Raw genomic sequence first — 24869 nt, forward strand, 5'->3', positions numbered from 1 at the left:
AAAGCATAGGTGAAACAAAGACGTATTTACAGACAAGCTCTGAGTTCAAATACTTTCTGATTTAAGGGATACATCTGCTTTGAGCGAGGAAAAAAAGAAAATCCCTCTTTTCCATACGCGTGGCCTGGGAACAGCCTGGACTACAACTCCCATCATGCACTGCGCCCCAGTGCCGCGCCCCCGCCGGCACCTCCCTCTCGGACTACAACTCCCGTCGTGCCTTCCGCCCCAGCGCCGCGCTCCGCCGTTCTCTCCACTCCCGGACTACATCTCCCAGGCGGCCCCGCAGCGCATGCGCAGAGTGGGGCGGGGCGTCGGCGCGGTCGGCGGCGGGGGAGAAGGGGCAGGGCCGCCCGGCGGGCCGAGCTGCTCCCCGCGGGGCTCCGGGACTGCCCTGCGCTCCTGTAAGTGCTGGGGGGGCCGCGCCCGAGGGGGCAGCTCGGGGGGCGCAGCTTCTGGCTCTAGGGGGCAGCCTGGAGCTCAGGGGGGCGGCCGGGCCTGTGGGGCAGCCCCGCTGTATGCGGAGGCCGGGCCCCTGTGGGGCAGCTCCGTGGGGCAGCCGGGCCCCTGTGGGGTGGCAGGGGCCTGTGAGTTGGCCAGGCTCTGGAGGGCGGGTCGGGGGGGCAGCCCTGCCCTGTGGGGCAGGCGCTGGGCTGATGCTCTTCCCTCCCTCCCCGCCCGCTCGGTGCTGGCCCGGGCAGGGCACTGTCCTGTGCCGGGCACTGTCCTGTGCCCGCCACGCCTCCGCCTTTGTGCAGCTCCTCGATCGTGCCTTTCCCTTCCTTCCTCCCACTCTTTTTTTCTTCCTTTTCGTTCTCCCTCGAAGCCTCAACAGTGGCGTGGGGGCTCTGCCCACGCTTCACCCCGGGCGCAGAGGCAGAATGGTCTTGGCGAGGCAGCCAGGGCTCTGTCTGATCCCCAGAGGTGAGAAGCTGATGTCAGGACCCCTAATATTGTTGCTTCCTACTCTTCTTCTTAACTTCGGTCTTTGAGCATGATGGGAAGGAGTGATCTTATCCCGGCAGAGCCCTGCGGTGCTGGTGCCTGGGTGGGTGTGGGCTCCCTGCCTGCTCGGTTCTGCTCCCTTTCAGTATTGACATGTCGAGCTGCAGCTTTGGTAAACGTGAGTGGGACAGCTAACGCCTCTTCTGGCTCTCGAAGGCGCTAGTTCTAGTCTAGTTCTGTTTGGGAAAACCATTGCCTGTGCTGCTGATGCAAGCCTGCGCCTCTGAGCTGTGTTCTGGCTTTGCTGTAACTGGGGCTGGTTACTTACTGCAGCAGAGTGGATGGATAACTTGACTAGAAATGAACGTTTAGCTAATATTGTCATATTTGCAGTCTGAGCACATGTAGAATTTCAGACAGGCGATTGATATGCTGCTGCCTTGTGTTGTGCAGCTCCCTTAGGTGTAACTATCACATAACCTTCATAAAAAGCTTTGTTATTGCATAAAATGTTTGCAAAACGGCTTTAAGAGGACAGCAATTTATCTTTGGGATGAAGGCTTCTGTTTTGAGGCCTTTTTTTTTAAAGTAAGCATCTAACTTCAATGTACTGTGTTAGTTCATAGGCAAGCAAAAAGAAGAGTTTATCTTCAAGTCGGGCAGCCATTCTTTATTAGGCTGAACATTATGAATTAGACATGAGCAAAGTGGTGTTGGTTACTTGAGGAAAGCTGAGAGGAAGAGGGATTTTTTATTTTTTTTTTTTTTGGTAGATCCTTAACAGCCAGATCTCTCTGTGCCTCACCCTCTTAGAAAAGCATAGCGTGTTTGGATAGACCACTCAGCATCCATGCATGTAGCAAGCTGAATGGCATCAGCTTTTTCACTGTCTTCTGATAAGTCCCTTGCTTTACTAAGAGGGGCCATAATATCTGTAAAGATACTTCTGCTCTCTTCCCGTTACCTGATCCCATGTGTGACAGTGAAAGACAGAGCTGTACGTGGTCACGCCGTTTGGGCCTGTGAGGTGCCAGGAATAGCTTCTTATGGTTGAATCCAGCAGGATTTGCTTCTTTTCTTTTCTTTGATTTGTCAACTTCCTTGTTGCGCTCAGGCTGTGTTCATTGAGATGCGGCACAAATCCAGTCTTTACTGGGATGGAGCTGGGCATGGCAGCTGTGGCTGGTCATGCTATAATGAGTTATTCTGTCTTAATGAATTTACTGCACTCTTAAGGATGATGGGGGTTTAATGCTTTTAACTTGAAAGCAGTTATGCTTATGTCTTGTATCGGTTTATTTCACAACTGAGTTAACAGGCTCAGCTAATTCAGCAGTCCTTGAGACTGCCTATAAATTCAATTACATATTGGAAGACTTAAGTTTTATAAGTTGCTCTTGTGAGGCTCCACATTTGATAAATTCACAGGTCACTTGCTGCATTCTGGTCTTAACAGTGGGTTTGAAACAGTGGACTTGCCTTTTAGGTCCTTGCAGTCTCATGTCCTACTGCTGGTTGTTATTTTGTTTGCAAGAGTCACCCAAGTAGCAATGCATAAAGCTGTCAGGTATGTAAAGCAAAGGGGTGCAGAAGTGCTATTTTCCTGTTTATCACACAAGTAAGTGTTAAAAGTGGGCTGCAATCTCTCATGGTAGAGAGAGATTCTTGGCCTTGTTGGTATTTGGAGGAGAGCCTCTTAATACAGGAATGAACAAGCACTGATGCTGTAGAGAATGATTCCAGACAATACATGGGGGGTTTGTGTATCCTAGAGATCACAGAGTACCAGACTGCTGGGACAGCTTTGCATAAAAGGTAAAACTCCGACTCTCTTATGTTCTTTTTACAGTTATTAATTGTTGCAATTTTATTTTGTTAGTGTAGAAACATTAATTCTGAGTTAGTAAACTGTAAAAATTAGAGTACTCTATTTTCTTAAGCTCTTTCTGTGTTCTGTAACTGCGTCTGGCCTTACATTGTGCTGTATAGCTGTGTATTTCAAGGACAGAAACACAGAGAAAGATGCACAGTGGTCACTGTGACAGTTAGATCGCAGTGTTCAAACGTTCCAGAGGAGCAGGGGCTTTCATATAAACTGGAGAATAGACAAAGAAAAGCCAGTGTATGAAGAAAATAGGAAGCATCTTAATAATTTTCCTCCTTCCCTATTGTATTTGCAGTGGCACCTGAGTGACAGGAGACAGTCACACACGTGGGGAATAAGGAGGGCGCGTATATGAGGGAAAGCCCTGAATGCAGAAGGTCTTGGTGTTTCCAGGTGGCTGTGGCTTGTTTCAGGAGACCAGGGAGCTATACCAGCAGAAATAATAGAGCTTAACTGTATGTCAGGGAGTTGGTGTGGAAGAGGGGAAGCGCAGAAGTCAGTATGTATTGACTGTAGCAGATTAGAAAGAGCTCGGACATCACTGAAATGTGAACAGATCAAGACTTGTAATGCCGCCTCCAGTGAGTGTTGGACGGTGCCCAGCCTGCCAGGCCTGCAGAATCCTCAGTCTATTTTAGTCACTTAGAATTCCATCAGTGTCTTTATTACAGAATGTGCCTGTTTATTTAAGCTGACAGTTATCACAGCAAGTGTGGTTCCCTCAGACTGCAGCAAAGCAGCGGCACTGGGAGGTGAGTGCACATTAAAAGTGAGAAGTTCCCTTGCATGCCATGGTTGTGCACTTCCTTGTGCATCAGTGCTGGTCTGAACAATGGCTTGTGGTGCAGGATCGGGTACTGTTCTCGCAAGATGGCGTGTGTGTAACTATGAACAATAGGAACATTCTTAAAACATTTTTAGTTGGGTTTGGAGCCAAAGGAACCTTTGTGCAGTTGTACAGTTGTGTGCAAATACAGGATAGTGACTTATGGCAATGCCAAAACATGGCAATTTAGGTAACTGGATTCAGCATAAACTTTGTAAAAGTGGAGCAAGTGCTGCGGGTTTCACCAGGAAACTAACCTTACAAGAAATACAGCAGTACATATGTGTATTCTTTTCGGTTTGAGTGTAAATGCAACAAGACGTAACCAGAAGCGTTGATCTTGGTGCTTTATAAAATTATATAAGAATCAAATATCAAATCCTAGTGAGCAGATCTGACAAGTAGAAATAATGTAGTTGCTTTAAAAAAAGCACCTGTTGAAGAGGTCAGAAGTGTGGTTCCACTTCTGGTTGTGAAGTGACACTTGAATGCACAGAAGGATGGCAACGAATTGGAATGGGGGATACGTCTGAGCTGCTGCAAAATTTCTTCAGCTCTTACACTGATCTCTTAGGTTAGGACTGTGAAGATCTGACCTCGTGCTGCAGCCTAACTGAGAAACATTTAGATACATATTCTTGTATGGCTGGGTTTTATAAATAACACTTTCCTGTTCGTGCTAGGTACAGCAGCAGGGTTTGTTGCTGTTGAGGAAGGAAGCTTAGTTCATTGTCTCAGCCCTGAGCAGCATTTTCTCCCTCCAGGGACTTGCAGAAGCATCGAGAATGTGTAGGTGTTTCTTTAATCTTGGAGAAGGAACTTATTAAGCTTTCTGGTGCAGAACTCTGAGCCACTTTTAACAGATGTTATCTGCACGAGCAGGGAGTTGCAGGTCTGGTAGACATTTGTGGCATTCAACAGTTTAAACAGTTTTCAGGTTGGAACATATGCCTTTGCCTTGAAAATCTGAATAGTTTCAGGTGTTTTATGTAGAAGAGTGGTGGTTCGATGGTGAGGCTGCTGCTCTGGGACTTGGGAAACAGGTTCAGCTCACTGCATTGCCTAGAGCTTCCTGTGTGGCCCGGGACTTGCTGCTTCTCTGTCCCTCCACTCTCATAGTGAAACTGCCAAGCAGATTCTGCATCACCCAAGTGCTGCAAAGGGCTGTTGGTCAGGGTTTGATGTGCAGTGGTGGTGTGGGGCTTGTAGCTCCACCGTGCTGGGAAGGAGAGGTTGGAAAGGCTGCTGAGTTAAAAGTTAGGAGAAAGCCCCAGACAGAAGGGGGTAAAATCAGAAAAATAAGGGAAGGGAAAAAAAGTTTGGACTGGAATTCTCTTGGATCAGTTAAAAACAAAGAAAGCAAGTTCTTAAAAGATTAAGGAGCACTGCATGGCTTAGTTTGTTTAACAAAGTATAAAAAACAATGCTTAAAATACCTGAATGAACCAGGCAAATATTACCTATTATGCCACACAGGGAACAACAGCAAAGCTATCGATTCCTCTCTTTGGAAAGCACTTTTCATGTTCGCTAACTGTTATCATCCCAGAGGTGTAGCTGTCAGTTTTGTCCATTGGTTCTTCTGGCACAATAGGCAGAATTTCTTAAATTGTTTAATTTATTGACTTTTTGTGTGAAAGAGGTTGAGAAATGAGAGCTTCTCTGCTGCCATGCTTCTCTGCCTCCCCACTCTTTTTGCAACTCCCTCTAAGGAGCAATGTCTTTAGTAACTTTATAGAGCTAAAAGTATTTTGGATTTTAAAGCCTTTTAGGGAAATACAAGATGGTATTGCCATGGCTGTGAACTGAAAATGTAGACCAGACAGCAATTACCAAGCTTTGCAAATGTGTTTTGATTTGCTGAGAGTCAGTGCTCCCAAGAGCAGTCTCTATCCCGACGGTAGGTGATAAAATTCATTACTTTAACATGGAATTGTTTTGATGTTTATGTTCTCCACAGATGCTTTGGTACCCACCACATTTACATCCCATGTCCAAGAAAATGTGTTTGTACTTGTCCAGACTAGTGACTTAATTAAGTGTTCTGTTCAGGCTGAAACAGTTACATGTCAGCTTTGTTCTGAGAGCAAGCAGGCTTCTTAAAACTGCATTTGAAAAGGTGTTGTTAAATCTATTAGTTAGCTCTTTAGGGGGGCTTATAATGAGTGGAAGCTTAGGCTGTACTAACCAATCACCTGGCGAATTATTTCTGTAGCTGGTAGCCTTTCTGTGTGTGCACGCACTGGTGCTGTAAAGTGAGGTAGCAGTGCTTACAGGTTGGCCTGGCTTCCAAAGGGTTCTTGCTCCTTCAGGACTTCAGGCTTTGGTTATGTCCTAACCCTTCTTTTTCCCCTTAAACCAAGTTCACTGCAGGTGCTGTAATTCTTTTATGCTGTCTTGCTGGTTGTGTCAGTGCCCTGGTTCTTGGTGGAGGAGCAGGGTTTCTCAGAGTGGTCTATTCAGTCCCCTCCTGCGATCGTGTTGCAAACCAGTCCCGTGTGTACACACAGTAAGGTCAGGATGTCTAAGCATATTTTTGCACGTACAGGACCTGCAACTCCTCTGGATTGTTTCTGTCTCGCAGTGTACAGGTCAGGCAGCGCTTCTGCAAGGTGCCAGGAGCCCAATGACTTCCTGGTAGTGTTGGGGTGACTCTGGGTGGAGCATCATTATTCTCCATAGATGCTGGAATTTGGGAAGCCCTGTGTCAGTGCAGGCCAGCAGCTGGGGTCTGTGGCGTTGCACAACTAGGGAGAGGGGGAAGGAAGATCTGCAGCCAGGCATGGGCTGTACCTGATGTGAGGACTCTGCTGTAGCTTCACAGCTTGTTTGCAAGGAGGAAGGCTGCTGGAAATGTATGGTGTAAGAACTTAAAGCAAAGTATGTGCTTCAAGTGAGCTGTGCTGGCACTGTGCTACAAAACATGTTATTGCAGAGACATTTTTATTTTATAGGGCTTTTTTCTGTGTCAGGCGAGACCTTTATCATATATATGAGAGTGGGATTTCATTTTCATAATTTAAGAAGTATAAAAAAGCAAGACAGGAAGATAATGACCTGAAAACCTTGCTGTTTGATGGGAGCTACCTCAGTAAATGGGAGCTAGTGTATGTCCTGTAAATGTGTGTTGGATTACTTGTGTGAGACAGACCAAGCCTTATTCTTCCTAAAGAACTCTCACTGAACTTACGCTTACTGCTGAGCTCTGAGATTAGTCCTAATTGCTGTGAACCCTTGTGTAGTACCAGTATCATTGATACTCCCTCTAGATCCTGGAGGCCATGTCCAGTCTCGCAGTAGTGGGAGTTTTGGCCCCAAGAGTGGGTTCTGCAACGAACTGAACGTGGTCTGTAGTGAGTGGTCCCACAGTGTGAGGGGAAATCTTAATGGCAGCAATTGTTCCTTCCTAAAATAGGAAAGTAGATGAAACTGCATTATTTTATTCTGCATTAAATATGCTAAATTAGATCTATCAAATCCAATCTGATCATCAGTTACTTGCTTTGTGTGCTTTGATTTCATTAAATCCTTGTACCTTTTCAAAAAGGGTCAAACCAAATGCTCATCTCAGTGTCCTTTTCGTTGTTTAGCACTTGAAATGAACTTACCTTTGAATCTGTATGGGGTTTTAGCCAGCCTCGCTTTCCTTCCTTTTGTATCAGAGTTCCCCAAATCCACCAAGTTTCATAAGGATTTGTAGTTTGGTGGAGACAGTCACTGGGCTTCAAGTCCTCAGAGTGCTGTCTCAGTTTAGCCCCATCCTGGCCAATCTTGACAACTAGAACTGAGCAATTGTGCTGCCGCAACCCGGAGACTGAGTCTTGTGCTCTGTCGACTGAGCTCTTTGAGACTCTTGCTGTTTGAAGATGAGTTTGGGTTGAGTTTGTGGTTGCTGGCAGCGTGTGGAATTGGAGTTGTTGGAGCAATTGGCCTGGATGAAACGGGTTTTTTTACTAATGACTAGGCTGTTCATAATAAGTAATCCTAATAAGTAATATGCTTAGTCCCCGCTTAATTTCTAATTCGGACCAGTGCGTATAAGTGTTTTCAGGAGCAAGGGCCTGATTTGTTGTGTCTGGACTTTCACATACAGCACTTGCTGAAGATTTTGAAAAGGCTTGTAAAATGTTAAGGTAATTGTAAATAATAATGAGTTCCAAATGTGCATTATGAAGCATTTTAACTAGTGTGAAACTGAAATTAATAAGGTATTAAAAACGTGTTTTGAGGATTGCATGACCTAAGCTGAAGTGAATTAGCAATGTGGTGCTCATCCCTGGCTAGATCTCATTTTGAGTGACTTTGTGTTACCTCGGCTTCATAGGAGGTAATGGAAACTGGATTTCTGATGGCTGTAAAAACTACTTTATTTAACATATTTTTCCATTGTCATTCAACTTTGTTATTTGTCTTTATTGCTCTCTAGGCTGGGCATCACTCATCAGTTATTAATAGATAATTTCCAAGTGCTTCCTTTTGTTTGTGTCAGCTCAGGGCATTCAGAGGGGCTATTAAAGCACTTGTTTGACCTGGGCAAAACCTATTCATAGGCAAGGTTTTTTTTGTTTTGGCTGTCTTAAGGGATCAGAGACAGGGAGGAATTCCACATCCTGTGCCGGGCATTTCCTCGTTTCATCATATCCCAGAGCCTGCGGCTGCTGTTGCACATACCTTAAGATGGAAAAAAAAAGGTTAAATTAAGAACATGAAACATCGCTTACAGAAATCCCTGCAAAAGTTCTGTTCCATCATGGAACTTGTATATCATTATGCAAAATAGGCCAGTGGATGATTGCAGAATCACAGAATCATTTAGGGTGGGAAAGACCTTTAAGTTCAGCCATAAACCTCACACTGCCAAGTCACCACTGAACTATGTCCCTAAGCACCACACCTCCACATCTTTTGAATCCCTCCAGGGATGGAGACTCCACTACTGCCTTGGGCGACCTGTTCCAGTGTTTGACAGCCCTTTCTGTGAAGGAATGTTTCCTAATATCCAGCCTAAACCTCCCCTGCCCCAGCTTGAAGCCATTTCTTCTTGTCTTATCACTTCTTGGGAGAAGAGACCAGCATCCACTTCATCACAACCTCCATTCAGATAGGATTCAAGTAACTTCAGAACGTTCTCCTTAGAAGTCCAGTGTTCCCCTGAAATGTAATGGAATTTTTACCTGGACAAAGGTGATGTTGCTGCAGTTCAGCCTGAAGATGAAGGGCTTGCACGTGGATGGATGACGTTGTCCATGGAGAATGTCTGTGGCTTTCTGGCCATCCTGTCTGGAGTTGGGGCAGCCCAAAAAGGCTGTGAAAAGCCATCCCTTCCAGCGTAGTCAGGAAGGATGCGGTGGGATTTGTGTTCATGGACTGCATGTGTCTTTTGGGGTTAACTTCATTTCAGTTGATTTCATTGCAGTTGTTACTTGCTTTGGTTTGAGCCAACTGTTTCCCATTAGCGTTTTTTTATACCAGGTGTCTTGGAAAGCTGCAGGGTTTACTGGATCCAGTCTGTACTGAAAGAAGGTGCATCAGGCTGCATATTTTGATGCATTTCTGTTGCAAAAATGTGTATTTTAATAAATATACATTTAACACATATACATTGAATAAATACGCACACAGAAAATATTTTAAGAAACGCTGTTTATATGTGGACATTGAGAGCAGGTGGGGTTAATGCTGTGGCATTTTAGTGGTAGATAATATGGAATAAAAAAATACAGCCATTTGACTTGCTGTGTTACAGTGGAAAAGATGGGAATAGTTGGCTTACCCTGATTTAACAAGTCTTCCTGGAAAACAGCAGATCAGATGTGTTTTAAAGACAGAATGATAGCCAAGTAAGACTGACAGGCAAGATAAGACAGCTGTGTGTGTTAGGTGATTCATCAGCGCAAGTGATGATTCTTACCCGCTGTGGCCTGGCTGGAAGCTGGATTAGGGACTGGGATAGGGGTGTGTTGGTTGCCTCATGGTTTGATTAGGGATGGGTGAAGCCAGTGCTCCTGGTACTTATTTCAGAATTTTTTAAAGATCAAGGTCTTATGCTTAGGAATTCTCTTGCAGGTGAATAGGGGCCTTCTGCAGCTGCTTTTTCCCTCCTCCTTGGCCGTTTTAGAGAAGGAATCTAAGTTTAGGGGGCTGCACATCTTAGAGATTTCCCATTCTCATCTCTAGATAGAGTTAAGATACTGCTGATAGTTTCACACGCTTCTAGCAAGTCAAGTAGTGTGGTCTCTGTAACAGAAGCATACGATTTCTGTTGTGCCCTCCAGAACAAAACAAATCAGTGAGGTATCTTTGGGAAACAGAGAAGCTCAGTATGTCATTTTAAAATACTCAATCCTAAATTATCTTTAATTGTCATCAGAATTGTACACTGGTGATACCTTCAGCTCCTGGATTAGTGTTTTCTGTCATGGTTTGGGTACTTAGGAAGCTGTACTTTGGGTAGTTAAAGGGGTTGTTAAAGATGAGCAATGATGTTATCTCTTGATGTAAATTATCCACGGTGTTGTCCCTCTCCTAGAAGGTTTACTAAAGAAGTGTGAACAACTGGCCTGGAAGATTTATGGGACTTGTTTTCAGAGGCTGCTCTGAGCTGGTTGTGTCAGGGTTGGGGTTTTTTTTGCCCCCTCCTCTTTGTTGGCCTGAATGTGTGCAGGAAGGAAAGCTTTCATTACTGTGCTCTTCAGGGAATAAGGAGGACAGTGAACTCACCCCTTCCCCTCGGGAGCCCGTAAGTGGAGTAAATGGGCAGTAACAGAGGTGACCAACTGAAGCGGAGCTGATTTACAGCAGGAAGCTGATAGTAATTGTCAAGGCAAAAACCAAGACTGCTCAATAATTAATCAGTCCCTGGAACTGCAGGGAAGGCTGGAGATTGCTGGGAATGCCCTTTGCAGTGACGGTGTAAACAGTAGGGCTTAAAAAGAGGGGTGGGGAGGCGGGGTGGGCATGACTTACAGCATCATTTTATATTTATCAAGTGTCAGTTTATGAATGTTGTTCATCATTTCATAGAGGTGAGTAAGTAGGTAATGTACACAGCTTCGTCACAGCTAATAGAAAAGGAATCCCAAAGTCACCTCCTGCTGTAAGTTAAACCCAAAGTTCAAAATGTCCGTAGGCTGACAGAGCACCAAGTAGAAATGTTACTTTAATTTAAAGAAGTTAAAACAATATTAAAATTTTACAGAAAGCTTGGTGAAATACACGTAAAATAGACACATGTAAAATAAATCTAAAAGGTAGCGTGGAGAAATGCTCATCTTGCTACATTTCTTAAACAAGCTTTCATAGAATCATGGAATGGTTTGGGTGGGAAGGGACCTCAAAGTCCATCCAGGACAACTCCTACTGGATCTGCTTGCTCCAAGCCCCATCCAACCTGGCCTCAAACACCTCCAGGCAACCTGGACCAGGGCCTCACCCCACCCTCACAGGAAAACATTTCTTTAAAAGATCTTATCTCAGTCTCCCCTCTTTCAGCTGAAAACTGTTCTCCCTTGTCTATTCTGAATGTTTCAAAGGAGCTGCATATATGCCCCTGCACATACCAGCTGAGCAGTCCTGCAGTCGCAGTGATAGACTGCAAGAAGGCAATCTGTGATTTGTATTTATCGTGGAGCCCAGGAGGCCAGGCAGCCTTCAGTTTTGATGTAAATATTGAGGGGGAATCTGAGGCAAGCTGGTCTGTGAGGTAAGTACCTACTTAAATTGGTGCACTGCCACCAGAAAGAGGGGCATAAGCCTCAAAAACAAGTGAATGCTCCTGTTTAGGATATAATACAGCCCTCCAAGAAGGGATTTTGAGGAGCTGAGGGTTTTCTGAGTTCTTATCTCTGAGTGTCAGTGCACACTACGAAGTGGGCTTGCACAAAGATATTGCAGCTTCTGGTGGATGACTGCGAGAGCCAAGATGAAATGGGCCCCAGGGATGTTTTCTGAGGTAGCACTGCTTCACTGACCCCTGCCTCCTCCCTTCCTGGTTCCGCTGTTCCAGAGAGAGAGGTTATAGTGCAGTGATAATGTGTGTGATCCATTACAGGTTTGATGCTTTCTGCTTTTCTCTCTCAGAACTCCTGATTGTTTTATAATGTTTGATTCTAAAAGTGGGCAGAAAAGTTATTACACTGTGTTGTACAGCAGAAAATAAGAGCTCCCATGTAGTAAAGGCTGGATAAAGTACACAGGCTTGGAGGCTTTTGTTTTATAATTTCCTGAAATTATAATTTTGTGAATAATAAATCCTATCCACGTAAGGTAGGATCTGTGTTCTGAAGATGCCTGTAAGTTGAGATTCAGGTCAGTTTTTAGGCTGATAGCACAGAACTCCTTTCATGACTCTTCAGAAGTAATGTGGTGGCTCCATCTACATTGCTCTCTCAGTCAGTCTGGAGTGGCCAGGAAGGTGTTGGGCTGGTGGGTTTGTCATGGGGGCTCAGTTGCTGCAGTAACTGGGAGAAAAGCACAAATGGATTTTTTTGTGCGCTAGAAATTGTGGTTTGTTAGTGAGGCTGAATACAATGGGTATTAATTTACAGTGGAATCTTGCCAAGCTGTAATGTGATGGAAGCGGGCTTTTAAAGCTGGAGAGCAATTGCATGTTTGATTCCAATTTTATGATCTACTTAGAGGATTGTTTGCAAGTCTCTTATTCTTTAAGTGCTTCTATCTGGTACGTGTCAGTAATCCTGTGAGGACCTGCAAACTAATCCAGGGGAAACAGCAGCTATTGATAGTCTAACCTGTGTTTCCATGACAGAACAAAGGAACTGCAAATAATGTTGTTTTGTAGGCTAGAAACTAGGTAGTACCACTTTGAAATAGCTGATCTGTATGAATTCAAGAGTGTTGTTCTGTGAAGATTGTTTTATTGAAAATACAAGAAATCTGGATTTTGTCTTTTGCCCTGGACAAAAGAATTCCAGTCAGGGAGTAGCTGGGCTGTAGCTGATTGAGCGCTTCTAACGGAGCTTTGTGAGTGTCCCTCTTCCACTTTTCAACAAGGCTTTCTTTTAACATTGGGTTAGTTTTATACAAGGTTTTTTAATCGATTTGTACCATGTTTCACAAGCACAGTTTCAATGTTTCATTCCTCCACATCTGCACAGGAGGCAGCCCGAGCCTGCTCTGCCAAGAACCCAGCCACCCCCATCTTACAGGCACGGGCTTTGCTAGGCTCTGTGAGCTGTTGGTGCTGCACTGGATTGTGCCCCAGGAGCGCTGTTGCTTTTGTTGAGGGACCACCTGGCCGAGGTGGGGCCTGGAAAGGACAAATCCTTTAATTCATTCAAACACAAGCGATATGCGCTGCCTCCTGGGAGGTTTGATTGAGAAGATCACTGCCCTCAGGCTTAACCCAGCTCCATATGTGTTTGTAGGGAGATGATGCTTCTGTGTGAATTACTGCTGAATGTTTGTTACCATTAGAACATTGTCTTAAGAGCACTCAAGTGTTTGGGTTTGCTGTCACTTGTAACTGGGTGACAGCACTCATCATAGATCAGTCATGTTTAAATTGTGAGGGACATACAGTAAAATCGAGATTATCTTAATGAATGTTCTGACTTTAGTGAAGAACAAGCCTGCACTGTTGAGGATTTAAACCATCATTGCATACCTAAACTATGGCAACTCCTTTACCTTTTAGAGGCAGAAAGAAGAAACCAGTTGAGCGCTCAGTGGGAAGCTTGTACACGTGTAATGGCCTTGGGGCTGTGCAGAAAATTTTCTGCATCTCAAACCAAAATGTTAACTTTGTTATGTACCAAAATGCATTTATCTTCAGAATTTAATAGCTTTATATATAATAAATTTAAAGCATTAACATTTCTAATGGTCTGTCATCACTATTGTATTATGTGTCTTCAGCTTTTGGCACATCCTGATGAACTGAGATGCATGCCACAGAACACCAGGTTGGAAGGGACCACAGAGATCGTCTGGTCCAACCTTTAGGTCATCTGTAGTTTAAATCAGATGTCCTAGCACCCTGTCGAGCTGAGCCTTGAAAGTGTCCAGTGTTGAGAGGTCCGCCACTTCCCTGGGGAGGCTGTTCCACTGCACCAGTGTCGATCTGGTCCCTGCTGCCTGGCTCAGTGTACCAGACCTGAATTCCACCTGAGGGTTGGTTTGTTGGTGAGAAGTTGGTTACAGATTGAGTTACGTGACTTAAAACTGCTCTCTAGAAATGCTTCTCCTGTGGTGTTGAAATGAGGATAATGGATTATTTAAGAATTATTTCTCATAGTGGTTGAAGCAAAATGTGACCAGTATTCTCATTAGCCATCTAAAAGGGCCGCTAAATCCAAGCACGAATCCACATGTTTGTATGTCTGATCCCAGACGCTTTCAAATGTGTCCAACCACATGTTGTGCTTTGCTGTGATATCAGTAGCAACCTGCAGAGTTAGCAGGGGGATGTGTGTGTAATTATAAATCAAATAACTTTAAGCAAGGAAATAGTAAAGGTAAACAACTTCAAGAAATATTTAAAGGAAATTTTGATGTTGCGCCGCAAAAGCTGCAGGGTGTTATGAGAAGTGGAGGGTGCTTAAACCTGCTATGTCTCCTGTTAATATCTTCAGATGCGTGCTGTCTCTGAGGTCTGTAATGATGTAGAGAAGACTGAATCTTTTCTTTCCTGGTTTTAGATGAGTATGCAAATTTCTCTTTGGTTGCACGGGGCTGGCTCATAAGGTAAAGTACTGTGCCATCAAATAAAAGGAAGCAAAGAAAATGATGCAAGAGCCTGCAGTGAGACAGAACCATAAAAGGTGAAGCAGGCAAAAAGGGAATAGGTGGTCAGTGGTACAGATTTTTCTTTCTTTCTTTTTTTTAAAGCACAAAAATAGGGAACACCCCACCACCCCCCTCCCCCCCCCAAAAAAAAAAGCCTACTGCCCTCAAACTTAGTGCCACGTGTATATTGAGGATTTGACGACTGACAAGGTGTTTGCATATTCATTTGAACTGTTTAATGTATAAGGATGGAAGGATGTCTGCTCTGAGATGTGAAGCGCTCCTTGTAGGAGATAATCAAAATGTGACCAATATTTCTGAAAGCCTTCTGTTCAATTTGCTCAAGCAAAGTGTAGACAATCACATTGAACAATAGAGCCACTGACAAAGATCTTTTCCTGATGGTGAAAGATGGTGTCAAGGTGGAAGCCTGAACCTTGCGTTGTCTCTGCTTTGTGCAGGTTGTGAGGGAGAACCTTTGGGGATTCTGTAGGGATCTCACTAAGGCCAGTCTGGATGCTCATTTGCTGTTTACCACTCGTATCTCTGCCTGTTTACCACTTGTATCTCTGCACCTGGGGTATTAGAGATCCTAATCTCTTTAAACAAGTGAGAAAGCCCTATCTAAAAATTTGGTGGGAGTGGGAGCAAACAGCCACACTTGTTCTCCTGTAGAAACTTCTTTTCGCTGTTAGTCAAAACTGCTGAAAATGTCATGGGTGGGTGCAGAGCAGCCCGAGAATCAGTAATGAGGAACCTGGCTTAACCTCCGTGCTTTCTGTTCTGCAGTGTGATGGTCAGGGTCAGAAATGCCTTATGTGGATCGTCAGAATCGCATCTGTGGTTTCCTAGATATCGAAGAAAATGAGAACAGCGGGAAGTTTCTGCGGCGGTACTTCATTCTGGACACGCGAGAGAACAGTCTGGTGTGGTACATGGATAACCCACAGGTGAGGGGTTCCCGGCAGTTGCTTCCTGGCTTCCATTGATTTCCACTTCTGTGGATTTTGTAACAGATATACTTAAAAATTTGGTTTAATTTTAACGTATTGTCCTGAAAGCTAGGGGAAAAGCATAGTTAACTAAGTGAAATGATTGTAAATCGCTTTGCTAATACATGCAGTCTGTTAATGAAAACAGTGTTCTTGTTTCTATTGAAAACATTACCAATTGCAGTTAATAGTAGAACATTAAAGCCAACTTGAATGTCAGTGACTTGCCAACATGAAATCTAAGCATTGACAGGAGATGTAGGGATCAGACTGGAATCTGAGTTTGATCACGCTTACCAACTGGTCACTAGGGTGCCTTGCGAGCGGGAAGTTGAACCTTCTTGATTTTCTTCTGCTGCTGTAGTTTTGAAGAACGACAGACTTTTGACAGATTCACCAAGTGGAGACAATTCCTAATCCTTGAAGTGATGAAACTTCATACAGGATGGGTCTGTGATTTGTGCAGAGCTTCATTGGGCCCTTTGCTACTAGAAGTGCTCTGTTTGTACGTGTGAAATCAATTCAGCTGTTCAGAGCAATATTCTTTTTAACTCCACCATTAACACGCATTATTATCCACATAAAGATTATAAAACTGGTGTGTGCTGGGATCAGAATCATTCTGATCAAGTAAAACTATATATTTGGGCAGAATGGGAAAACGTTTTTAATTAAACATCAGTGTTACTAGCCTACAGTAAACCTAACCTATTTCTTAGCTTTGAAATACGAGCGGACAAGAAATCATTTATTTTTCGTTTTCTGACTCTGTGGGCAGTGTTAGGCACTTCTCTGCGATGCCAAAGCTCTTAAGGCACTATGGAATAACACAGGGCCCTTTAGCTGGGGAAGGGAGCAGCGAGCAGACACACAGCACTATTCTCATGGCCTCCAGGGAGGCCGGGAATGGGAGGAACGGTACTGAGACGTAAAGGGCTGTTGAGAAAGTGAAAACTGTAATGGGAAAAAGTATATGGAAAACAATACTCTAGTGAGAGGAATAAAACTGGGAAGGCTGTTTCCTTAGAAAAGATGCTGCTGCTCAGTTCTTCTAGCTGGTTATGAACAGTACTGTGAATGTTACACTAGTGTGCTAGGAGGATGTGAAAACAAGGGACAGCTCTTCTTTGGAGCGTAGATATCCTGAGGCTTGTCTGCAGTGTTTGAAATCATCCCAGCCTTCCCTGCAAATATTAAATGTTCAGGCTATGATTTGTCAATTCCTTTTGGAGGGCGTGAGACTCTGCTTTTGAAGTGTCTGCCCTAACAGACGAATGTTGCTTCTTGTCCCTTCCGCCTGTCTTGGTCAGAATACATGAAGTGCCAACATCTGTTAAGGAAAAAGTATTCTTTCCGGATTTCCTGGATGCAGACCTGAAAGAACCCTTTTTCCTCTAGTAAAACACATAGACCTCTGAAACAGTCACTGTTTGTATTGTTTCTAGCAGTCATTGTGTTTTTAGGTGATTAACAGATGTGTGTACAGTAAACATGCACTTCCGATCCTGTTTTGAGCATGCATTGTGTATTGTCCATAAAAACATGTAGGGTTTTCTTTCTGTATGTGGAATTCAGTTACTTTTTATGTTTAAATGCTGCGATACGAGGATAAATTAGTTTCACTTTGCAATTTGTTTCAGAATCTTCCCTCTGGATCCCCGCCTGTTGGAGTCATCAAGCTTACGTATATTTCGAAGGTGAGAGAATATGCAAGACACTAGTTGCTAAATTTCGTGATGACTACCCAGGGCTGCTTTTGAAGGCCTGAACTTCAGTTGTAAATACCTCTCACATAGCACATGGGAAGATTTTCACTTTTGTGCTATTCCTGAATTTCAGAGAAGAATACAAACACTTCCAACAGAACCAGGTTAAAATAAGACAGACCAGTTGCCATGTTGTCTAGGTGCTCTTTGTGCTGTGTACAGTTAATATTTCAGAACTGTATGTTTCAGTTCTTGTTGAGTGATTGAATTCCAGTTAGTCTGGAGAAGAGACAGGCAGTTGGTGAAGTGAAGTCGCTGGGTGTGATGTTTTGCAAGTAAGAATGATCTTTAATGGGTAGGACAGAAAATCTTTTAGAAAATACTTGGTTCATTGCACTCTGCATATGCTCACTTCCGAATACATCTGAAAGAAAACTGTGAACTAAAAGTCTCTGTGGGTAAATTTGTAGCAGAGACTGCATTAACAAATAAGTGGAAAAAAACAGTTGACCTTCTCTTGTCTTTCTGCTCATTTCTCCTCCTTCCTTTGGTCATCTTTACCTTTGGAGGCAGCTTGTGTGTGCCTCCTGTGTGGAGACCTGCCTGACTCTCCATAGTTCTCCTATTTACGTGGTACATGTGTTCTGTTTCTGGCAGAAAAAGAGGGTTTAACGTGAGAGACTGCTTTGTCTTCTTCCTCCCTTGATAAAAGTGCTCTGTGATGTGAAAATGGCAATGCCTCTCTCAAAACAGGACACCCCCTTCCCTCTTACTCCCCCAGTGTGGAGACTCCAGAAGCAAAGTGGCTATTGTTCTTCTTATATTAATGAACCAAAATAGAACCAGTGTCCTTGAAAGCATGGAATGTCCTTGCGTTTTTAGTTCAGTTGAGAAATAGGACCTCAAAATGCAAGTGGAAGTCTTGTGTTTTCAGTTTGCAATCTTAGTCTGGTAATTAATCCTTAAAATTAAGGAACAGGAGCATATGGCTGAAGCTGTCTTCTTACCATAGGTTGCACATCTTGAGCCGAATCTTGTATAGTACTTCTGTTGTATCTGAACATCTTTATACACAACAAGCCTGCTGTGCTGCTAATCTGCAAATTTAACCACTTGAAAGAGAAAAACCCTTATGATATCCGATGTATATTTTGTATGCACAGCAATGTTTATGATCCTTGTTTCCCTCCTAGGTTAGTGACGCAACGAAGCTGAGGCCAAAGGCAGAGTTCTGTTTTGGTAAGTTCTCATGTGCGGCACACACATCAAGTACGTTCTTCAGAAATCGGAAACAGAGATGACGTTCTGCCATTCCCAATACAGCTGACAATTTGTTGTTTAAAAATGACCCAAGGTGCTGGCTAAAACCTTTCAATATTTGCAATTTATCAAAGCATATTTGATGCTTTTTAGAGGGAAAACTTAATTTTTTTTATTATTTTTTTTTTAAATACAGAGTTGCTCTTCCAGCCAATTTATTATACAGTTCTGTGGTTTGGATTTATATTTGCATCTAAAAATGTTTACCTCAAGCTGTTCAATTTGAGGAGAGAGAGGATAGAGTAAAAAGTGTGTATTTATCACCTGTGTTTGTTGCTAGCAAGGACCTGAAGAACAGTTGGGTTATAGGCAGAGCAGCAAAATCTTGTCATGCTTCAGGGTGCTGGGAAGGTTTTAGTCACTGTTCATCTGAAAAGCAGTTTCAGGATAAGCTCTTAGAATTTGTGAGAAAACCAGCTGTGATATTGTTTTTTTACTGTTCCTTAGCAATGCATTTGTCCTGTTTGGATGCAGGTGTGCTGGGTGTTGTCAGGTCGATATAGGAACTTGGTAAAAATACACTTTCTCTGCCAAATCATTGAAGTAAAATATAGATTTGTGTTCTGGCTGTTTTAAAGTTGTTTGATCCTGAGTGTCATGTTCTTAGCAACCAATGCTGATATTTATGCAAATTAAAAATAAAAGTCAGTGATCACAGTCCCATTACTGAGTTTGTTGCAAAGGATCACAGGGGCTGGTCAGAGGATTAAAGGGAGAAACTGTAGAAGTCCTAAGTATAAAACTTCATTTCTGAGGGAGATGGAGAAAAGGAAGATTCATGGTTTTGTTTCTATGTGATAAAAATCCTTTAACAAATTCTGTATGAGTCTATGTAAATGGACAGCTTAAAAAAAAGAGAGAGAGGGGGAAATTAGGGTTTTTTAGAACAAACCAAGCCCATCGAGTGGATGTGGGTGTCGTAAGATGGATTTCTAAAAAGCAGGGAACTTGAATGCTTCAGCTGCATTCTCTGTCTGAAATCAAATCTCTTTATGATGGTGTTAATTTGATCATAAATGTCAGTGTTGTTAACTTCTCACAATGTTTTTTAACAGTTATGAACGCAGGGATGAGGAAATACTTCCTACAAGCCAACGACCAGCAGGACCTAGTGGAATGGGTGAACGTTCTGAACAAAGCTACCAAAATCACAGTAAGTGCTTTAGTTGATTCATAGAATAGAATAGTTTGAGTCGGAAGGGACCTTAAAGATCATCTAGTTCCACACCCCTGCCACAGGCAGGGGCACCTCCTGCTAGATCAGGCTGTCCAAGGCCCCATCCAACTTGGCCTTGAACACCTCCAGGGATGGGGCAGCCACAACTTCCCTGGGCAACCTGTGCCTCACCACCCTCATGGTGCTCCTCTCCAGTTTAGCCCCGTTCCCCCTCATCCTATCACCACAAGCCCTTATGAATAGTCGCCCTCCAGCTTTCTTGTAGGCCCCTTTCAGATTCTTAGCAACGCTTTCAAATGGGGGCTGTCTCGAGATGCTTAAAAGGAACTTTGCTTCCAGTTGCTGTGCTAGAGTAGTCCTTTTAACTCTGCAAACAAGGCTTGGCTGGCTTTGCAAGACTTGGAGAAACTGTGCAGAACTCCCCCTAAATTGGAGTTTATTTCACTTTTTTTTACATTAACGGTCCTGTTCCACTCTCAGGTACCAAAGCAGTCTGATCCTCTCTGTCCGATGGATAATTCAAACCGCCAGGCTGAAAGCCCCGGGGGAAAGAAGCAGGTCTCCTACAGGACAGAAATTGTTGGCGGTGTTCCTATCATCACACCCACGCAGGTAATGCCCCTGAGACAAGGGACTGTTGTTTGATAGAGGAAGCTTTCTTTGGCACATGAGTACACGTTGTGTATCTCAGTATGGGTGTCAGCTTCTCACCTCGCTCAGAAGACTTATAGTTTGGTGTGCACCTTTCAGTGATACTTGGGCGGGGAGGATCTTATTCACTTTATACAAGATCATAGAAAATTAGATTAAACTATAAAGAATTGCTCAAGTATTGATTTTTTGCTCACAGATACCAGAGAGCGTGCTGCAAACATCTGACTCTGTGTGTGTGAAATCCGTTGGTAGTGTTAGCATTGCCAAAATTCTGTCTTCTGCCCACTTTTCCTGGCGGTTAAAGACGTGATTAAGTTGGTTGATTATATAGACGATGTTAATAGAGGTGGTAAGGACAGCAGTAGATTAAACCGTTGCAGAAGGGCTTTGTGAAATGGCATGTGTGGACAAATGAGACAGCAAGTGAAATTCAATGACAATAAAAGTGATGTAAGGATTCTGGGAAAAGCAGTCCTGGTTCTTACAGAAAATGCTAGTTTTTGAGAAGTAACAGTTTCTACTGAAGGGAGAGAGGAGAGTTACTGTCACACCATGAAAACATCTTCCTAGTGTTCAGTAGCAGCAGAGGAAAATGGGATTTGTGAACATGGGAGGACACGATTATTTCCTGTTGTAACTAGTACGCTTGTTCTTTGACCTTTGGAAACAACTGAGTGTTCTGAACTTTCCTGCTTTTCTCTAGAAAGAAGTCAGCGAGTGCAGTGACGGAGGGGATCGGGGCTACCTGAAACGGTCACAGAGTCACCTACCTTATTTCACTGCCAAGCACCCCCCGGATAATGCTGTCATCAAAGCTGGCTACTGCGTGAAGCAAGGAGCAGTGGTAAGTGTTTGAGACTGTGTCTCATCAATCAAGAGCACAGATCCTAGGGCAGTGGTTGCACTTGGCAAGTGGACAGTTTAAAGAGAGATGTAATTATCAGTAATTTCAGCACTGCTGTCAATGTTAAAGATAACTGAAGATAAAACTCATCCTCCTGCAGCACGTAACTTATGTATGTGTTCCTTCTTTTCATGACTTTCTACAGTGTGATGTTGGAAATATTTTGGAGAGGAACAGTTGTGTACAAAGACTTTCACGTGGCGCTCGGTGCTTGCAACTAGGGATTCTGCTGCTCCATATGTAGAGACCCTTAGCTCACTTATTAGAAGCGTTGAAATTGAGGCAGAAGTTCAATGTCTACAGGCTTTTTAAATCATTACAATGTTTAGCAAAGGCAATTTTTTCAGTTCAGAAGAGTTGTACGACTTCTCAATGATGAATACAAGTGGGACTGCTCACACCATGCCTTGCTGAAAGCAGGCACAGTTTGGATTAACCAAGATACGTGTGCATCGTGAGTCCTCAGCCTTGTTTTATCTTGGATTATGAAGCTGTTTTTTGTAATTTTCCTTTTTTAGTCAAAAATAAACTAGAAATTTTTAATGTACTGTCTTTTAACATTTCTTATTGGGTATTTGTGCTGCTGAGTTGCAACAGTTTCACTGTAGATGGTCTTATAGAACATACTAGCTTCAAGGATTTTTAATTTTTTGTCATTTTAAAAAATAAATTAACTGGGCAGAGCCTTGCAGAACTATTTTAGGGATGTTTTATATATACACAGCACACGTGTATGTGTAATACATAAAGTTATAGATCAGTAATTAGAAATAAGAATGATACAGAATATATTATTAAAATAATCTAGAATCATGAAAACAATTAAATATGCAAATATGTGGATAATATGTGCCGTGTAAGTGTATTTGTATTTTATATGTAAAATCTATGAATCTGTTTATTTTCCTTTACCAGATGAAGAACTGGAAGAGAAGATACTTCCAGTTAGATGAGAACACGATAGGCTATTTCAAGTCGGAACTGGTGAGTTTCCAAATGGTGCTACTTTCCAGTGATTGGTTGCAAGAAAATCTAAAGAAATACATGTGTCCTTGAAAAATGTGCCGTGCTGCTCCTAAAATCTGGTCTCTGTGCTATGATAGCTTTTCATGGTTGGGAAGAACAAAAAGTTAACAGGGTAGCTGTTAACTCATAGAATCATGGAATGATTTGGGTTAGAAGGGACCTCAAAGCCCATCAGTTCCACCCCCTGCTGTGGGCAGGGACACCTCCCACTGTATCAGGTTGCTCAAAGCCCCATCCAGCCTGGCCTTGAACACCTCCAGGGATGGGGCAGCCACCACTTCCCTGGACAACCTGGGCCAGAGCCTCCCCACCCTCATCTTGAAGAATTTCCTCCTTATGTCTAATCTAAATCTTCCCCTCTCCAATTTATAGCCATTGCCCCTCATTCTATCGCTCCAAACCTTTGTTAACAGCCCTTCCCCAGCTTTCTTGAACACCCCCTTCAGGTACGGGAAGGTAGCTACATGATCTCTCCGCAGCCTTCTTTTTTCCAGGCTGAACAACCCCAACTCTCTCAGCCTGTCCTCTTACGGGAGGTGGTCCAGCTGCATGATCATCTTTGTAGCATCCTCTAGACCTGTTCCAACAGCTGCATATCCTTCTTATTTTGAGGATTCCAGAACTGGACACAAACTCTGACTTCAGTCTGCTGTTTGGGAGACCGTCTGTAGGCACGGAAAAGCAGAAATAGGATACATCTTAGTGGCTTGTGTCACTTCGCACTTGCATGTAATTAATTGTGCTCTTGAAAGAGCTGATGATTCTGTGCAGAGGCAAAACTGTAATCTCACAATTCTGAATTTAAAGTCAGAATTACAGGGTGTTTATAGTATGAGCAATGAGATCCTTTTCCATGCACTTGTTTCATGAGGGCAGCCAAGATGGCAGAGCTCTGCTGCTCAGAAGCAGTGCTTACAGCATTTGCTTCTGTTTCCTGATCTTCCTTCCCAACTCCCCACCATTCAACCTTTTTACCAGTTTTGTCTGAATGTTAAGTGCCTTCAGGCTTCATTTAAATAAGAAGTGGCTGGTAGTGGGGATGGTTTGTTTGTCCCAAAAAGGAGTCCCACACTTACTGAACAGGAGAAATTCTGTGCCTAAGGAGTGGAGTCTGTGTGGTAGAGTATCGTAAATTAAGGAAAGTTGAGTTTACAGGCCAGCTGTGAGATGTAAGATGTCAAGAACCCAAATTTCAGGCTGCAACAAGGACAGGAAAATAATTGTGTGTGTGACTTGACTTTGGCATGGCAGAAGTGAAAGTATTTCTCTTGGAATGCTCTCACTTTTTTCCTGTTGTACAAAGCCTCTACAGGAACCGTAACACTTTTGTTATGGTACCAGGATTTTCTTGTGCTTTAAGAATACTTGCTCTTTTACAGGTTCTGGTATGATTGATCTCTTTGTATTATTTTTCATTGTGTTGGGGGTGGGATACAGTTAATCTGTTTTAAAGCAGTGTTATACAGTACAATTAACAAAGCATCTGGTGTTGAAGTGTTTCATATGAATGAATGCAATCGCGGTTTAACTGCAGTAAGCTGCTTGAGGCCAGGTTCAGTGCTCTGATCCGGTTAGAGGAAGGGAACAGGGGTGGCCGTCTCCATTACGGTGAGGGGAGTTGATGCTTCTGGGTGTTTAATTTTCTTAATTTGGCCTCCTTTTTGTTGCACATGCCATTTAATACTTAAGAAAGAGAATTAAAAGGTGGTGCCAACCAAAGTTTGCTAAAGCAACTGCCTTCAAAGTCATATTTATATACATCTGCTGCTGTCAACTGCTCTGACCACTGGCTTTCTGATGGGATTCCAGTTATTAGATACAGTCTACTAACATAGTTATGCCTTTCTTTTCAGGAGAAGGAGCCTCTCAGAGTGATACCTTTGAAGGAGGTCCATAAAGTTCAGGAATGCAAACAAAGGTGAGGAACGAAGCACTGACGCTGTTCCATGGAGTGCAGGATGTGGCTTTGGCATGGCTTGACAGCTCAGGAATGGCAGAGAACTCTTTAATAGCTGTGGTCAATGTGTGCATGTGTGAGACTCTATAGGACAGCGGGTATTTCTGCCCGTAGAACTGATTTTGAGAGCTCCATGTGTTTCAAACTCATCACTCGGTAGAATGCAAATGTGTTGGACAAGGGTGGAACAAAGGAAATCATACAGTCACGAGTTAGAGATGCACGGGTGCTGTCTGATGTGAGGCAGCAATTTTAGGAGTCTCTGTTCTGCTTAGGTAATCTCTAAGCCTTCAGAGGACATGACCTTATGTTAAATATCCAAATTGAGATGAGAACCCTCCTGCTGCCTCCCTCCCCTCAAGCAGCAATTCCAAAGGAATTAATTGCCTTGGTAGTAGTTATGAGGGATGTTGATTTTATTTTTTTTATCAGGCTGGTGCCAGAACTCTTACTTTGCAAAGACATCACAACATTTGCATATGAAATTGTACAGAAAATTGGCTGAAACAATAAATATTTTTAAACTTAAGGTGATGTGGTTTACAATGTTCCACTTAAATATATAAATAGGAGCACATGCACCACTGATAAAGAGTATTAAGGCTAAAATGAGTAAGATGCTGATTTTTGCTTTTACTTGATATTTACCAAAAACACCAACAGTGGTGCAATAAAGAAATTCAGACAAGAAATGCTCTGACTCTGCACACACTAAAGTCTTCTTAAAATAA

At 43.2% G+C, this 24869-nt stretch overlaps 1 protein-coding gene across 5 annotated transcripts in view; it reads left to right on the plus strand.

The window, feature by feature from the left end:
- Positions 1 to 305: 305 nt before the first annotated feature.
- PLEKHA1 (pleckstrin homology domain containing A1) overlaps positions 306 to 24869 on the plus strand; it is a 31155-nt gene continuing 6591 nt past the window's right edge. For 4 of the 5 annotated variants that reach the window (XM_069863787.1, XM_069863785.1, XM_069863786.1 and 1 more), the window contains exons 1-9: positions 306 to 404; positions 15192 to 15352; positions 17035 to 17091; positions 18294 to 18339; positions 19476 to 19573; positions 20078 to 20209; positions 20955 to 21095; positions 22071 to 22139; positions 24035 to 24099. In XM_069863787.1, the coding sequence (XP_069719888.1) occupies positions 15212 to 15352; positions 17035 to 17091; positions 18294 to 18339; positions 19476 to 19573; positions 20078 to 20209; positions 20955 to 21095; positions 22071 to 22139; positions 24035 to 24099 (749 nt within the window). In that variant the 5' untranslated portion in view covers positions 306 to 404; positions 15192 to 15211. The remainder of the gene's footprint in view (positions 405 to 15191; positions 15353 to 17034; positions 17092 to 18293; positions 18340 to 19475; positions 19574 to 20077; positions 20210 to 20954; positions 21096 to 22070; positions 22140 to 24034; positions 24100 to 24869) is intronic. The other variant, XM_069863789.1, reaches the window with a different exon arrangement.

The sequence above is a fragment of the Phaenicophaeus curvirostris genome, chromosome 9, assembly GCF_032191515.1.
Source record: "Phaenicophaeus curvirostris isolate KB17595 chromosome 9, BPBGC_Pcur_1.0, whole genome shotgun sequence".
NCBI classification, from domain to species: domain Eukaryota; kingdom Metazoa; phylum Chordata; class Aves; order Cuculiformes; family Cuculidae; genus Phaenicophaeus; species Phaenicophaeus curvirostris.